The sequence below is a fragment of the Lipophrys pholis genome, assembly GCF_963383615.2.
Source record: "Lipophrys pholis genome assembly, chromosome: 21".
Classification (NCBI taxonomy): domain Eukaryota; kingdom Metazoa; phylum Chordata; class Actinopteri; order Blenniiformes; family Blenniidae; genus Lipophrys; species Lipophrys pholis.
In genome coordinates, this window is record NC_137649.1 from 17594352 (window position 1) to 17612339 (window position 17988).

At 44.3% G+C, this 17988-nt stretch overlaps 1 protein-coding gene across 2 annotated transcripts in view; it reads left to right on the forward strand.

Annotated features, from left to right (window-relative positions):
• ino80 (INO80 complex ATPase subunit) overlaps window positions 1–16680 on the forward strand; it is a 33805-nt gene extending 17125 nt beyond the window's left edge. Inside the window, exons 28-37 of one of the 2 annotated variants that reach the window (XM_080490416.1) lie at window positions 5965–6092; window positions 10188–10282; window positions 10761–10833; window positions 11261–11419; window positions 11655–11757; window positions 11869–11957; window positions 12676–12831; window positions 13223–13394; window positions 14591–14806; window positions 15319–16680. In XM_080490416.1, the coding sequence (XP_080346542.1) occupies window positions 5965–6092; window positions 10188–10282; window positions 10761–10833; window positions 11261–11419; window positions 11655–11757; window positions 11869–11957; window positions 12676–12831; window positions 13223–13394; window positions 14591–14806; window positions 15319–15527 (1400 nt within the window). In that variant the 3' untranslated portion in view covers window positions 15528–16680. The remainder of the gene's footprint in view (window positions 1–5964; window positions 6093–10187; window positions 10283–10760; window positions 10834–11260; window positions 11420–11654; window positions 11758–11868; window positions 11958–12675; window positions 12832–13222; window positions 13395–14590; window positions 14807–15318) is intronic. The other variant, XM_080490417.1, reaches the window with a different exon arrangement.
• The last annotated feature ends 1308 nt before the right edge of the window (window positions 16681–17988 follow it).

Here is a 17988-nt window from a genome sequence, read left to right on the forward strand (position 1 = left end):
CGTAACATCCGACATCTGTGGTCATCACGGAGAGAGCAGAATCCATGCTGGATGTTGCCATTTCTGATGTGACGGATTACATTTAAACTGTTACACAACTGCTGAGCATGTTACCGACAGTGAGTGTTTTGCAATTCAATACGTTTGTAAATACAGTTTTGCTGCTGCTGCAGGGCAGTTGTGCAAACATAATTGGTTGTAGGATTTTCTGGGATCAGATGTATCGATAATCTTCCCAATTCCCACTTTCATGATCAAAAATATACTTCTTTGTTCATATGCAAGCTTCAAAATCCCAAATTTTAAATGAATTACAATACAAAATATGTAAATGTCAAACCTGGTTTGTGCTTTGTTTCCAAAGCAAAATTTCTTTTCATTTTTTTTAATATATGACTGCAGATTGGTATGAGTTTTGTGTTGAATCACAGCCTCATGTATCAGCACAGAGCTGTCTCCATGCAGTCACCCAGCCGTTGACATCAGGCCATGACAGAACCAAAGTATCAACCAATTATAAGGCTTTTTCTAGCCTTGTGGATTTGTTCATCCGATCCATATGAGTTGCAGGTGGTGGTGAGAACCTTTATATTCAAATTGGAGACAGATTCCTTTTCTTCAAAATAAATAGTTCTCTTGCGTGCCGCAGGATCACGTGTGAAACATTCCAGCGTAACTCAGAAATAACTCTACTCGCTGTTGGTGTGGCCCCTGTCTCACTTAAAGTAATTAGAAGGAACCCGTCCACAAAATGACAGGCTTCTCACTATAGCAGCGACTCCGCTGTCTCGTTTTCTAGCTTCATTGTGAACTGACAATTGTCTGTCACTGCAACCAGGGACACGGTAAAGAGTTTGGTATTTACGTGTCTGTACTCAAGTTTTTGTGGTATATTTGAATGCTTGTGTGTGCCAGTGTGTCTAACGGTCTATGAGAGACCAGGGCAAATGAGCCCGAGCCCTGGTAGCTCACATTAGACTGTGGGAAATGCAGTTCTGCCTTCCTGCCTCTTCAAAGAAACTTTGCTCTCCAGCAAAATGGCAGGAAGCCTCCCCAGCCCTCCGATAGACAGGCATAAAACAACACAGACGGCCAGCCTCACCACATCACTTTCTGACTCTGCCCCTCTCAATCTGCATTGAACTGGCACCGCTGACCGTCTGCGGAATTTCTTTCGCTAGCAAAGAAAAACAAAACATCCAGCCAAGTGTGTACAGAGATGGCGATTTCCCCGTCCAAATTATTGCTATTAATGTATCCACAAGAAGGGGAAATAAAAAGACCTTCCTAAAACTTCCACAGCAGACTGAAGGGGGAGACATTAGCCACATTATTCCTTTGTGATCAGATCTTTAACTATGGCAGCCAAGTGAGATCTTGTTCACTCTGTCCTCATCCTGCAAGCTTTCATCTGCAGTGTGCCTCAAGTTGTGGCTGGCCAAGAGTAACTCGCGGGATTCTATCTTAATGATAGAGTTCACAGTGGGCTGCTGTGGTGTGGTGAGGTTCCCCCTGAAAAACTCTGGGTCCTCATCAGACTGTCTGTCTCTTACTCGCTTAGGAAACCAGTCCTGTTGCCTGCGTGAGTGGAGACTGATACATCTGCAAACATGCTCTATTTAGAGAAAGACACACACACACACACACACAACACACACACACACACACACACACACACACACACACACACACACACACACACACACACACACACACACACACACACACACACACACACACACACACACACACACACTCAACATACATTGGTGCAGTTCATCACTCAATTTTAGTCACCCAGAAAACATTCTGGGTTTATGGGAATGTGTGTTTTTGGATTTGGCCTCCTTCCAGAGCTCCAGAGTGCAGATAATCTTCCCTTGATATGGACGGATTTTTGGAATAGCATCTATACAACTTCATAGAGATTTAAAAGGCAGCTCGTCTCTCTGGTTTTGTGCCAGTTAGCACAGGGCAAAACCTCCCTCTGGCATCTGGCTGTTAGCTGTGCTGATGCTGTCACTGCAAGGGGAAATTAAGTTTAAGTCACATTTTGCCGATACGTGCAGAAGCAGCAAACCACTGTCAGGCTAATATTTCCATCATCAGCAGTGCTGAACAAGTGTTGCTCATTGACTTATTGATTGCACAGTGTAATGTATCATTATACAGTGAGGGGCTGGTGCTTGGTTCGATCGTTGATTCGACCTGTTCTCTGGCCCCCCATCTGTCTCTCTTTCTCACATAACCCTCCATCCATCTTCCTTTAGCAACTCTTACTCCTCAGACTTGCTGTTCCTCTTTTCTCGTCACCTCTGGCCCAATTCTTTCTTGGCATTGGGCTGGAGCAGCAGCAGCAGAAGGGAAGGGGGGACAGGATAGGACAGAAGATTGTAGTAGCATATTAATGAAATTAGCGGCGTAGTTGGTTTGGGAGTATCAGGCGCCAGGCATCAGGGCTGGGCCGGGGTTAATTAGCTGGCAGCAGGCCTCTAATTGGGTCAGGACCATGTCAGGCCCCTGGCTCTGGCCCTACAGGGATTGGATTACAACGTCAGGGGACAAAGTGGAAGGGAGGGAGAGAGAGAGGGTGTGGGTGAAGTTGTGGGTTTGCGCTGGGGGGAGTTTACAGTAGTGGTGAAGGAAAGGATGGTGAGGGTGATGGAGGTTGTTGTGTATGGATCAGAAAGGGTGTATGTGTGTGTGTGTGGGGAGGGGGTTGTAGCCTAATCTGCCAGCAGGCGGTACGGGTAGGAGGAGGTGAGGACGTGCTGGTCGGGTAAATACCACTTTTAGACAGGATTGGATTGAAGCGAGGGAGGGCGTGTGGGGGGGGGGGCGCTATGAGGGGGGGGGGGGGGGGGGCAGGGCAGGTGGTGAAGCTTGATATGTGTATCCATAGCAACAGCAGAGTAGTGTGATACCACATGGGATTTGCTTGTATTTTGGGGTGTGGTCTTAACACAGGCATCATCTTGCCAGTTCCTGCTTTGAAAGTTATTTCTATTCTTTTGGTGCATTTTAAGCCAAACTATGATGTGTAACGCAGATAATGTTTTACTCTGTCTTTCTGTTTTGTTCTTGTGTAAGGCGATCTCAAGCCATTATCATTATAATGTTATCACCTTGTAAACTCTAAGTCTTATAGGCCGTTGCAGTGGATTTGTTGCATGTATAGACACATTAATTTTAATCTGTCTGAACCCTCTATAATGTATGTTACATGCATGGCTAGTACATCCCGTTTGCTCACATTAATGGCCGTTGGTCAGGCATCTCACTGGAGTCACATGTAGCTTATAATGTAAGCCATAAGTGTTACATTGGATTGGGACAGCAGACCACCAAAGCCCTCCCAAATCGCAATTATTCATTTTCTTGGCTTCCCTTTATATGACATGGTAGCAATATTTAGAAAGTGGGATTTTCTGCATGCAGCACTAAATGTTTTGAACTCAGCCACCTCTCCATAAGCCACATTGCCTGGTTTTAGGATGTTTAAAGGTTTCAAGGGTGTGATTTTTATCTCTTTTTTTTCAGTCTGTGTCAATCTGCTTTTCTTTGAATATTTAACATTTTGTTCCACAGTGATGATTCCCCTGAAGGTTTAATGCCTCTGTGCACTAAATATGTTAGTGATCAGATCATCTCTTGAGCCAGCATGAAAAGATCAGATTTTACGAAATGTCACCAGTGTAGTCAATCATCAGGAGGTTGCTTTCTTAAGAAGCAAAGCAGCTTCACATTCAATGGTACAGTTCATAATCCAGGCATAAACAAAAGGATTACCCTGAATGACTCATGTCTACAAACAATAATAATAGTATCCAGCTGCTTAATGTGGGATTTTCAGATTGACAGGTTATGCCCCTTCAGAATTTGTTTAAATACATGTGACATTTAGTCACATTTGGCCTCAAAAATTGTCAGATCAGGGCTTTAGCCCATCTTCAAACAGAACATCGGAGTCTGGAAGCTTAAATGTAATCTGCTAAGCAGAAACAGATCAATGGCAGAGGTTGAGCAATGTTTCCTTATATGAGGATTTGCATCTTTGCCAAATGGTGGTTTGCATCCGCGTGGTTAGCAGTATGGCCCGCAGTGCTAGTGGATGCCCTTGACTGAGCAGCGGGGCTAGTTAGACTGGCACCTGTGGTGAGGAGGCCCCTGTCTGGTGGAAACCACAACACCACCACGAGGCTAATACCTTCTGACTATAGCCGGAGCCACCACAGACCCCATCCACTCTCCGTCTGCCCCACTCTGTCTGGATCATTTTCTCCGTTCATATGTAATCTGCAGCTTGTCTGACTCCTGGCTACTTTTACTTTTCAGTTCATTTGCTCCCTTTTCAAGAAATGTTAATTGCAGGTCATCCAGAGCACCGATATGAGCCTCAGCAATGTATAATAACCCATCCTTACAAAAAATGCGGTGTTAAGTTGGACCAATTCCAGATGCAGTCTGCTCTCTTTAGCTTTTTGTGTTGAGAATGTCTTTTATCACTGTCCCAATACAACTTCTTTGTTTTATTCTCCATCAAACATTTTTACTCTGCTTTTATTATTGACTGCACTGCAAGGCTGTTGTTGTTTTTTAGTTCATATTACTTCATATTGGCTTATTGCACAGAGCAAGTAACAGTTGTCTTGTCCTGACACAAGAAGCAAAGACATAATAAAATGTCACCATGCTGAATCTTGCTGACAGGTTGACATCACTTTACAGTGACTTGTATTCTAGAACCCCCTCCAGCATTTTGCCTCCTTAACACCTCAACAGGGCCTGACCTTTTTTTTTCTTCTTTTTTTTTTCCCGAAGGGGTGGGGGCTTTACCAAAGGGTCAGAGTTCGGGGTTCAGTCTAAGTACAAATTAGCATATGCTCGTGCTACTCAAAATTTGAAAAAGATCCCCTCGGTTTTGTTTTTCTTGTGGGGCCACCAAATGATCTATCGTAGCACATGTCTTTATTTCATATGAGTATTTGACAAAAAAATATGGCAGGACGTTATACGATTGTATCAACGCAGCCTCAGTTCAAATTTTGAGCCATGTGTTTTGAATTAATGGAACGTGATTTTAACACTGATGGTTACGTTACATTGACAAAGCAAGGAAATCAGACTGGGAAATATTTATAAGCCCCGGTTTTCACTGCACAAAGGAGCTTGGGAACAAGTGGAACAACTTGAGTGCAAGACGGCCAAGTCTGACTCTCCCAAAGGGACTCTCTTGTAACCCTGGTTTGACCCTGTCAGCTGACCCAGGACCTGGTCTTAGGTTCTCCCCTCTCAGGGCCATGACCCCTCGGTCAAACACCATAGTGTGTCTGTCACCGGGTCGATGGTCATTCTACCATTTCCTCATTCTGCCATTGTGGCAGATGACGTTAATTCCTCATCAGCTGGACTCTGAGGGCACCACTTCAGCAACAAACACAGAGTCAGACTGGCCTCCAGATTTCTCTCTTTGGCCAGTCTTTTGAAGGCCAGTGAACACCTGACATGGTGTCGGCAGAAACGTGACCACGACCAACTGCCAGCCCCGTGTGTTCCTTTGTGTTATTGTGTGAAATTGGGAATTTTCTCACAATTTCTCTTTCGGTCTTGTTCTCTCCTGCTTGTTCATTCTCTCCAGCTCTCATCAGTAGTGCAGTCAATACGGATACAGGCTTTATTCAAACAATCAGCGGATCAGGGACAGATTTAGGAGGATTGATCCTCTGACTGATCCACTCTGGGGACAGAGTCCTCAGCATAGACAATACCCCCATTTTTTTTTTTTTTTTTTTTTGCAAAGACTTATATTACTTTAGGAAAGATGTATCACAACCATGGAGAAGCTATTTTGGGATTAGGTGCTGATTTTTCACAACTGTTTGAAATGAAAAAAACATGAAGTCGTAAGTCTTCGCCATTCAAGAGGTCTGAGCATTTGTTCTTTGTTTTGTTTTGTTTTTTCAGATAAGGAAAGCCTGATCACCGAAAGTGGCAAACTCCACACCTTGGATATCCTGTTGAGTCGGCTCAAGGCCCAGGGACACAGAGTCCTCATCTACTCCCAAATGACGCGCATGATAGACTTGCTGGAGGTAAAAATGCACAGACGCACTTCACCAAACTTGTTCAGCTAGTTATCCCCGTCACTCATGTCCCTCCTTGAACACATACTGCTTCTTTATTTGCTTATGACTGTTCATAAATCCACTGTTACATGAATGATTCCTGCAATTAAAGCATGCTATAACGTCACGATGACATACGACTTGAACTTGAGGCGCATCTCTATAGATTTATCACTGGCGTGTTGTTCCAGTAGTGTAACGGGCCCCCTTCCACAGGCGAGGTATTGAGCTCCAGTGCCTCTAATCAGCCTGCCTGTCCCTTGTTAGTGCTCTCATTAGACGGCTAATTAACAGGTCACGACTAATTAGAGGGGACTCATCTGCAGGGGAGGCAGCCAGATGGGAGAGATGGCTGCAAGTAGTGAGGAAAAGCGGGGAGGTGGAGGGAAAAACGGGGGGGCTGGGAGTGGCAAGGGCCTTGGGGTTGAAGGGGGGAAGAAATAATGCATTAAGGTAAAGACAAAGAATTAGTTGGAAATGGATGGAGACGTATAAATGCAACATTTACACGTAGGACGATGCTCTGAGCAGCAGTGAAATTCCTGTTTCTTGAAAAGGTGGGGTAACAAATCGACGCAGATTTATGGTGTTATAAGAGAATTAGGGAAACATCACAATTCTTTATTTTTCCAACCTTTTTGGTTTGCTTCATGCTGATTTGTGGTCAGCAGCTCTCGGGGTTTGAGCGAAACATTTGCCGCAGTTCTGACGTGTGTTGACAACTCTTGTGTGCAGCACTCTATTGTTGCTTCCATATTTGTTGCAAACATCACGTCGGAGCCAAAAGCCTCTGGCATGATGTCACTGGGAATTCCTTCCCCATTCACATGCTGCAAAAGGTGTTTCCACAGCCAGATTCTTTGATGGCAGATGGACCTGGCCCTGGCGCTTAAGGACGGGCTTCGTGTGTGTCTGGCTAACAATGAGAATGACTTGTGTTTAAGGCCATAGGCGGGCTTAATTTCCTTCTAACCCTTTCTAATTAGTTGTGCCTTCTCACGGTGTTCCCCTGCTCTGTTGAGGTAATGCAGCTTGTGTATTACAGAAGTCATTGTTTGTAGGTGACCTCATAACCTAATGAAGGATGGGCGTGTGTCAGCATCTCTGACTAAAGGTCTGAAGACAGCCATGAGTGAAATCATACATTCTCCCAGTCTGGCTTCAGTTTTTCTCCACCGCGTTATCTTTCTCTCTGGGAGGGTGAAAAAACAAAACCTCCTGCAGACGGAATTGATTTCCAGCAAATGCAACCATGAGTAAGAGAGAGAGAGAGAGAGAGAGAAGCAAAGGCTGATGCTAATCTCTGTCATTAGCTGCATTGTTTTCGTCGCCGGTCGGCTGCCGGTTCTTCTGGTGACATCACGCTGTTGGGTGATGGATCGCCGAGGCTCGGGTGGCCTGAAGAAAAATAACACTCTGTGCTTTCGCTGGCAGCAGCGGATTGCGGAACAGGACCGCCAAATCACTACCCTCTAGTTGTGTGTCTGCGGCTGCTTAGATGGCACTTTACTGTACTTCAAGTATGCGGCTTAGATTACAGAATTGGGGGAAATCATATGTTTTGTTAAAGGGGAGGAATTAAGGGATTAAATGTTCCTGTCAGCTTCTCCTGTTCTCCGTGAGCCAGCATGGAAGTAGATAAAGTAATCATTCGGTGCAAAGCAGGCTGTTTTGTGTCATTGTGAGGTTTAATTGTTTTTTTTTATATATATATATATATATATTTCTGCCACAATATGACTACAAACACTTGAGAATCTTTAGCTTCTAATCAACGGTGATAAGGCACATACTCAATAAGCACCTTGGCTCATGATTAAACAATCTGAACTTTGACTGTGTGAGACTGGGACTGCTGTGACTTCAAGGCTCCTGCTTCAAGCAGACATAATGAAAGCCCCATGGAGAGTTGGTAAACTGAGCTCCTGATCCCACACCTACGTGTTTGAGTTTGAGTGATTTCAGGTGATTCATCAAGCTTTGTTAAGCTTCCTCAGAAGCCCCTGGAGGGTTTTGAAAAAAAAAAAAAATATATTATAGTACTTCTACTCCCACAAAATCTGTGAAAGGTTTGACCTGTTAAATTTGTGGAGTGCTTCTTTTGTCTGGGCTTAGCTTTTCCAGATCTTGTTCATGTTGTATTTATTACGGCACTAAAGACCCTAATGGATTTATAGAGAAAATCTGTCTTGATGACATCCACTGTTCTTAAGCTAAAAAGAAAAAAAACTTATTTATTGCATTTATTGTATTCCAGACAGACTTTGATCACTTATTGTGTTTCCTTCATCAGCAACCAAACTGCCAATCTCTGCATTTGTCAGCCTGCCTTCTCAAATCAAAGGCTCCCCACTGTTTAGATTTTTGAGAGCCACCTGGTCGTCAGATCAGAATTCCAAAATTGAGTAGAGACAAAAATATCAGGCAGAAAATCAGAAAATTCCTTTAAGCACATTTGTGTTTTCCCCATGTGCTTCTCCTTCCATGACTCAATGATTGTAACCAGCTAACTGGGATTTTTTTAATTTTTAATTTTTGGGGGTAAATATGCTTTATAATGAGCTGTTGACAGTTCAGCTCAGTTTATGATGTATACATTTGGCCCATTCAGGTTGACCTGAACGGATACCTTTTTGATTTATAACCCTCGACAATACGAGTGAAAAAGTGCAGCAGTATCATACTGTCACCTTCGGTTACCCCGGGCTGAAACGGGATATGCGAGAGCCTTGCCAGCTGTTCAGGTTTAGGTTACAGTGTGGCTATCACCATGTTGGAAAACCACCAACACACTGGCGGTTTGTGCTGCAGACCGGTTTGGACAAACAACACGGAGGTCATACAGGAGGCGACTCCTCGGGCGATCCTTTTCTCGTGAGGCGTAGCTTTGTAAGAATGTGGCTTCGATCAGAGCAACGATATCTGCAACATCATGCTGGCAAAGATATCAACACCTAATCCAACAAGGTTAGCAGCATTTTGGCAGGAGCTGGGCTAATGGCCCCTAATGTAGTGTTCACTCGGAGCAGATGGGGCAGTTGGGAACTGAGCCAGGCATTCGCAGAGAGGCAGGAGGACAGACCCTGCTGGGACCAAGGCCTCGGTGTCATGACTGGGGGTTCGGGGGGGGGTCACTGAAAACAGCGTGTCAAATCATTGATATCATTGGTAATGACGAGCGAGGTGATGTGGTGTGATGTGCACCAGTAATTGTGCCTGCTTCATCGGTTCAGCGGTACCGACAGCGTTCATTAAGGAGGTCAAGGGTTCGGGGAAGTGCTTCAATAGAGGTCAGCATATCACCTCATCACCGCTGCTTTTGCTCTGACCTCTCAGACGCACAACAAACGCACACACAGAGGAGCTTAGCAGACTTTGGGGGTAATAGAATATCGATTTCTGTATTTCTCAATGTCCCACTGCGCAGGGATTGAGGTTTTAGCTCCAACAAATGCACATTAGTAGTGTGGGAGTTTGATATTTTGGACTCAGGGTTGCTGTCAAAAAGAAATTCTACATTAAAGATGAATATTTCTTGACCCTTTGGAGCTTTGTAAGTACCCTTGCTTTGTTTTTTTTTCTGCTCCTTGGAGAAACAGCTGCATATTTGAGAACTTGATAAATTCAGTGTGTTGTTGCTGGTGACCTCAGCAGATTCTGAGAAGTACTTTGGCGTCCAAGAGGGTTCAGTAGGACAAATTCAATATTTAAAGTAGTATTTTTATCACTTTATTGCCAGATATTACTCAATTTATTGAATAAATCTATTAAAGGTGTAAAAAAAATAAATAAAGGTTCAGTTCTCTGTAATATTTCTCACTTACTGTATGTGACTATTCAAACCGAGAGTGCACCATTCCTCTCTAACTAGAATGAATGAAGATAAACAAATGCTGTTTAGTTGTGGCGTCATTTAAAAAGGAAATAATCAGGATTTTTGATTATTTAAGATGTATTGCCAAAAATCTTCCAAATACATCTTTCCTGACTATTTGTGCTTGAATCATTATTGAATTGTTATTACTGAGTTGGGATCTTCATTGATTTGTCATATTGTTTCAGGAGTACATGGTCTATCGCAAACACACATACATGCGCCTGGATGGATCCTCCAAGATTTCTGAGCGCAGAGACATGGTCGCTGACTTCCAGAGCCGGTCAGTAAAGACATGCATGCACCCTTTTGCCAGTACTTACATGCGAGTCAGCATTTTTGTATGTTGTAGCAATCGGTGAATAACTCTGTCTTGCATGTATATATAGAAATATCCAAGTAAGTGTGTTTTCTGGTGAGTTCATTTGCTCTGGTTTGCATTAGTGCATAGCTTTCAGGCGCCAGAGGTATTCCACTAACTTGCTGTAGGAAGAGAGGGTTTTGAAGTTTATTGAAGCGGCTTTATTGTGTGGGACTTTACCATTGGGATTTAATTTCCTTATGCAATCCCTCACAAAGTTTGACTGTGCCAGGTTTAAGCTAGAACTCCTTTATTGTTCCGAGCGTATACTGCAACTGGATTTCATGAAATTGATGTACAGCAGTTGTAAATGATATGTTCTGGATTGTAAGCGCCCCCCTCTCACCCTCTCTCTCTCTCTCTGTCCTCCTCCAACTCGTTTCCTGCTGCCTCTTCACAGAACGGATATCTTTGTATTTCTGCTGAGTACGAGGGCCGGAGGGCTCGGCATTAACCTGACTGCTGCTGACACCGTGAGTCACAAACACACTGGAAAAACACACACTGTGTGGATGCAAAATAAAATAATGTATCCAGGAGTAACATTTCCTGTATGTATGTAAGGACGCTACATTTATTTTGCCTTAGAAATTTTTTAATAGCCAGTTTGTCTGAATCGATTATATCTGAAGATATTGAATCAAAAACATGGTTAATTGTATATACAGTTTGTTAAACATAGAGTAAGCATGCACACTGTGTGTTTGAGTGATAATGTTTATCAGCTTAATTGTGCCCCTGTTGCTCTGTTTGTTTGACATTAGCTGCATTTTAAAGTGACTGACACCTTTTCACTTGAGCAAATGCATATTTTGTTCCATAGTAGGCCCTTTCCATAGTCAGGTCCGTCACACATGAATGGACAAAGAAATTAAGGAAATAAACATATTTCTTTTCTAGGTGATCTTCTATGACTGTGACTGGAACCCCACCGTGGACCAGCAGGCCATGGACAGAGCTCACAGGTTGGGACAGACCAAACAAGTCACCGTCTATCGCCTCATCTGTCAGGGCACCATCGAGGAGAGGATTCTGCAGCGGGCCAAGGAGAAGAGCGAGGTCTGAAGCTATAGCATTCGTTCTCACTACACACACAGAGTGGTGAAGGTTAATACGGCAAACAGATTCAGCTCGTATTCTTTGACACACAAGGATGTCAAGCCTTTTCTTTTATGTATTAGCAGAACCTCAGTTGTTTAGTCATACAGCACTTCGTATTATATCAACTCTTGAAGGATTGTATTCGTCATGCAAATATGAAGAGTTGGCTCATGTTTGTTCATTTTCTTCAAAGATTCAAAGGGTGGTGATCTCAGGAGGCAACTTCAAACCAGACACACTCAAGCCTAAAGAAGTGGTCAGCCTGCTGTTGGATGATGATGAGCTGGAGAAGAAACGTGAGCGTGAACATGTGTAGACAACGAGGTTTTACCAAAGCACAAAATAAACTGTCATCATAAGAATGAAGGAAGGGGGCTTTGACAAGGGAATGCCGTCTCTTCTTGTAGTGCGTCAACGACAGGATGAGAAGAGGCTGCAGGAGGAAAGCAGCAAAGTGAAGGAGCGCAAGAGGAAGAGGGAGAAGTACGCAGAGAAGGTACGACACAACAAGGCCAGCTGAAACCTCAGCATTCGTCTCAATAGGAAGTGGACTGTATGTGAGAGAAAGAAGAACAATGAAACAACTGTGGACTCTGAGAAAGAAAGGAGTAGATAAGAGGACAAATTAAAAACGTGGACGTTTCTGCATCCAGGCAGATAATATGTGGAGGAAGCACCTCAGCTGGAGCTATGCCAGAATCATCTATATTTCCTGGACAAAGCATAACTAAAAAGAATAATCCTCATGTGAGAAAGCTCCATCCATCATACACTCCACTTCCAGTTTAAGGCGGGGGGAGGCAGGGTTAAAACCAATCCCAGCCGACTGTGGGCGCCGGCGCCAGTCCATCACACAGCAAACACATTCTACAAACAATTTAGATTCAAAAATTAACATCAAATGCATATAAGCTAGTGTACCCAGAGAAGCATGATATGACACAACTCTGCGACAAATGTGAATAGCTGAATTTTAAATAATAGCTGAACTTTGAGTAATTTATGGACTACATAATCCTAATTTGAAAAAGCTGTATTATGGCTGGATGGATAGAAACAATAACTAAGTGCCAGTCAACCAAACTGATGTGGCTTTATAACTCAATAAACTCAGTGACTTTAGCACCGCCACCATCTTAACTCTGACTTACTTCTTGCTGTTTATGTCTCCACACCAACCATCCTGCCTTCGTTTCTCTGTGTCCAAACTCCAGAAGAAGATCGAGGAGTCGGAGAACAAGAGGAAAAAGGAGGTGAACCTGGTCATCTCACACGCGCCCTCGGCCGACAACTCGAACCTGTCTGCAGATGGAGACGACTCGTTCATCAGCGTTGAAATGGACTCGGCCATGCCCAGTCCTTTCAGTGAGGTGAGGCCGTTTGTCTGAGTGTGGTCAGAGGAAACACCGAGGGAGGGAGAATAGTGTGTCTGCACTCTCAATTTCAGCCTCCGACGTTGCATCGTGTGTTCTTAAATCCCCTTACCCATTCGCATTTAGTCATATGACTTCACTGAATATTTTGTCTTTTGGTTATTTACCCCTCACCTTTTGCTTATTCTTCTCCTTCCTGTTGTCTATCATTGATTTCCCATCTTTTCTCTGAATTTATCTCCTCTCAACCTTCCGTGGTGGTATTTTCTCTTCCCTGTGAAATCCGTCCTTCACCGTACTCATCCTCTGTGGTTGCCCCGACTGCACCGGCCTGATTCCTGACCCCCAGCCTGTGTGTATGTCTGTGTGTGCTCCCGTGCGTGGCCAGATCTCCCTGAGCAGTGAGCTGCAGCCCGGCTCGTTGCCCCCCGACGCCGACGCCGACGAGAGCAGCAGCGACATGCTGGTCATCGTGGACGATCCCGTTTCCTCCACGCCTCAGTCCCGCGCCACCAACTCGCCCGCGTCTGTGTCCGGATCGGTCTCTGACAACATGAACGGTGAGGCAACAATAAAATACATCCATATTTGGACTGACTCAAACCCGCACATCTCAGATATTTAAAATATAGTAATATTTCAAAGCACCCACCCACCATGCCTCTTATCTCACCCCCGTCCCCGGTGCAGATAGCCTTCGCCGTGCGGCTGCCCTTCATTTGGGAAGCCTGAAATGTGCCAAATCAAATCTAACCCGTGCTATCTATGTGACAGTGTTATCGTGTTAGAGGCTGGTTAGAAAAACAAATCAGTGTGACATGCACGGAGGTCATGGCTGCTTCTAAACGCCGGACCTGTTTTGTTCATTTTTGTTATCACGACTTGTGTTTTAATAGGTCCGCGTCCATCATGACAAGTAGCCTGTTAGCTCGTACATTTAGATTTATGAGGGGTTTATATTTGTCCTGCACTCTGGAAACCAGAGAGACGGCGAATATATGTTGTTTTTGCTTATATGGCTGTACTTTGGATTTGCTGCTATAAGGTAATCCCCCTAAATACGCGCTGCTCCACTGGAACCCATTTGAGATTTTGGCTGCCGTGCTAAGAGTCTGCTGCCAGTGGGATTATTAATGGCCCCTGATAACCAGGCCCTGTAAACTGAGGAGACGTCGGTGCCTTTGGAGAGGCAGATGACGTTTTAATGAAAGATTTTCAGGACGAATCGGAGGCTTTGAATCAGAGACCGATTGGTTAACTTGTACATGGAGAGGAAGAGAGAGTTAAAATCTGAAGTGGGGGGTAAAAGTTTGGGGTTTTACGAAGGTCTTGCCTTGTGCGTCTTGATGTTGGTGACGGAGCAGGCTTATCTGCCTTTTGAGAAAAAGGACATACCACAGCGTTTCGAGTAAAGGGCATGTAAAGGGAATGCAGAGCAGCGGAGCGAGGGGGAAGGCTACCGGAGGGTCACGGCACAAAGCCGCTGAGCCAAACACTGGCGCTATTTCTGCAAACGCCACGGAAAATGAGAGCAGCATTTCAATTTTTGCCTGCGCCTGCACTTCTGAGAATGACGAGTCAAGACTAATGTGTAATAATTCTTCATCGCTGTAAAATGACCACAGAAGCTTTGAAGGAATTTATTCAAGGCGTAAGACAAACACAACGTGCCTCAGGCAGCTGAGTTACGCCTGTTTGCTCTGCTTGTACACGTATCAAGAAGAAATAACCGTTGTTTCTGTCCTCGTGTGTTTAGGTGTCTCGGCCTCTGACACGATGAGTGCGGGCAGAGGCAGGTCCGGGCGCAGTCGTGGGCGGCCCAAAGGATCTGGGGGCGGGGCTAAATCTGGAGGGAAAGGTCGAGGCCGGAAGTCAACAGCGGGCAGCGCTGCAGCGATGGCGGGAGCCATGGCAGGTGCCGCCGCTGCCTCGGCAGCCGCCTACGCTGCCTACGGCTACAGCGTCTCTAAAGGTGTGAAAATACTTTATGAGTATACATCTAAGTGGAAAAACTCAGAAATAAAAGAGTCGAGATGTTTTATTCAAGCATTTGTGTGCAAAGAGCTTTGTCACTTTGTCAAGTGCAATGTGTTCTGTAAGAAGGTGAGGCGGTGGACATAAAGATGAAACCGACAATAAAGTAGAATAAATAAACAAGGAGGTAGAATACTAAGATTAATAGATGTGTAAATAAAATACAATTAGCTATACTGAAATAGGAGCTACGGAAACAGGAAAATAAAACTATATGGTTAAAAAGTGTCTTACGGTTACATTTAAATAAATCAGTATAACTTAGACCCGTGGTTCTCTAACTTTTCACAGTGTTTACATTTTGTTCAAAAAGAAATATATTTATAACTTGCCCCCGCATATGATATAACACACAAACGCCCCACTGTCAGCAACATCTATGAATCGACCAGAAATCTTCAGTTATATGAAAAACTTAACCTTGTCCTTGTTTCTGCCGCTCCCTTCCAGCGGGCCTCCCTGCGTCCGCCCCCCTTCAGCCGTCGCTGGGCCGCTCCGGCTCCACCCCCTCCTTCAACCCCAGCAGGAGCTCCTCTCCGCAGGCCAAAGGAGGCCCCTCCACCGCCACTCCCCACAAACAGCTGGCACACAGCCACCACCACGGCAGCCACGCCACAGCCAGGAAAGGCAAAGGCCCGGGTGGTCCCGGGGCCCGGTGATGCACATCCTACACATGCACGCGACCTTCGCCCATAGTAACAAATGGAGAGTACAGTATTCCTGGAGAGCGAGGACAGTCTCAGCCAGCCTGCGTTGTTTCCGTTTCATTTCAGTGTGTCCGGGTCAGTGGACATTTTCCGCTTTTAGTGTCTGGATTTCCAAGTGCTTTTTGAGAAGCTGTACTTTTCTATCGGCAACAGGAGTCTCTTTGATTCGCCCGCCTCCCAGTGACATGACGGCAAAGACGCGGCGCGGACACGTGTAGCTAAAAAGGGCTTTTAAACGCTTGTGTTCACCGGGGTGGTGAAGCGGAGAGGTTTCTGTCAACTGCACTGAGCCATGTCTTCCTTTACCCCCCATCATGTTGTTATGGATCCTCACATATGTACGATAGCTTATTCAAATGGTGGTGAACAAGTACAGAGCCGTTCTCGCCCCCGCACGTTACCAAACAACGTCGACAGTCTTTGTACTAAAGCTCCTATTTTTGTAATGACTAATCCAACTTGACGGATGTAAATGTTTTGGAAAGATTTTGTCCAGAGATCTATCCCAGTACAGATGAAAGTCACTTATATTTTTTGCGTAATGAGGAAACTAATACAAAATTGATCATTCTGGAAAAACAAAAAGAGAGCGAGAGAGAGAGAGAGAGGGATACTGGCTGATATAGCAATGCTGCTAACAGAAAAAAATATGAATTGACTCAGATTATTTGGTTGTTTACTATGTAAGTTATTTGATTTATTTTTTAAAAAATGGGCAATTTGCGACAATTGCAACTGTATTCACCTATAAAAGTGTGTCAATTGTGACTTCTGAAGCCATCGTTCTTTTTCTCTGTGACGAGAAGTCTGTGGTTCTCTTTGATGTCATTGATGTTTTAGGAGAAAGAAAAGAAAAAAGAAATTATGGTTTGCATCAGCGTCCTGAGTTGAGCACTACATCTGTTCCAGGTTTGTTTTTGTGTTCATAGTGAGATTTAAATATGATGTTCTATATCGATGTACATAATGATGAGAGCGACGTCTCCTCTGGCTTTTCCCTCATTTGCCTGTCTATTTTTATAGGTCACATGTACATATGAAGAAATACATTTGCCATTTTACTAACAGGAGGAGCCAACTGGGAATAAAAGAGTGCTAAATCAGAGTTTTGTTTGATTCCTTTGTGTTGAGCCATGGAACAAAAACATGAATAAACTTAGAACTTATTTTTATATATATATATATATATATATATATATATATATATATATATATATATATATAAAACACATTCTCTCGACTTCAGACACAGATTTAACGTCTCTTTTGTGTTGTTTGTTAGAATTTAAGCTCGTATAGCTCATGGAAGTCGCATAGTAATTCAGAATATGAAATGTGTTCTCTATCGTATGTAATAAATGCCTGAAAATGTAGAAACAGCAATGAGAGCTACCAGTAAACCACTCACACTAAAATACTCTTGGAGGGTGAGGATCACACAAAAAAAAAGAAGAAAAAAAACCAACCACAGTGGTGGGTATACCACAACAGAAGATAGCGACGTCTCAATAACGTGCCATGTGCCCCTGAGCATCAATCCCTGATTGACGACGACGTCTCATCCTGTTCACAAGCAGACTTATTTTCTGCTGAGGCATCCCACTCTTCTTGAAGGACGGCCCGCAGGTTCATTGAGGGTTCTGGATTTAAAAGCTTCTACACGATGGCTCGGCTGATCCCGGTGGTTTTCTTTAGGATTCAGGTCTGGAGAAAGTGCATGTCTCTCCGTTTCAGGTCCCCTCCAGTCTCCAGCGGCCGTTCCCTGATGATGCCACCTCCATGCGCTGGAACACCGTGCTCCATGAAGATAAAAATAGGCCTGTTGTTCATGCGGGGGCACAATGACTGGATTAATTATGTTACTCATGTCGTTTCAGGGGGTCACTGTAACCCCACCTCCGTCAAAAGCTTCTCTATTTATAACGCTGGCTGTTGTATAAGCTTTCTCTTTGACGGCTGCCGTCATTTCTCTTCCATGTCAATCAACGTTGATCAGAGAGCAGAACAGACACCCTCTGATTCCTCCACCCGACCCATGCATGAGGACACCTCCCGTGAAACACCCAGACCCCTGAGGTCCTCAGGAAGAGCTTCACTAAATGTTCCCTGAGCAAGAAGCAAACAAGGTGAAGCAGCTTTTAGTTCCTTTTGGTTCAGGCTTTCCAATAAACATTAGATTTCATTTTTATATAAACCTACTGATTTATATATTTTATCAACGCGTGCCTTGTAAACCACTGTGAATTGCATTGTGTCTGAATGGTCCTGTATATACGAACTTGCCTGTGCCTGGTGATGTGGTTAAATATCACTGCAGTGTCGTCTCGCGCGCAGACCACGCTGATATAAACAGTTCGCAGTGGTCTGATGTGACACTTGGGTTAGTCACACCTCCTTTAACCTGCCTGGAGTT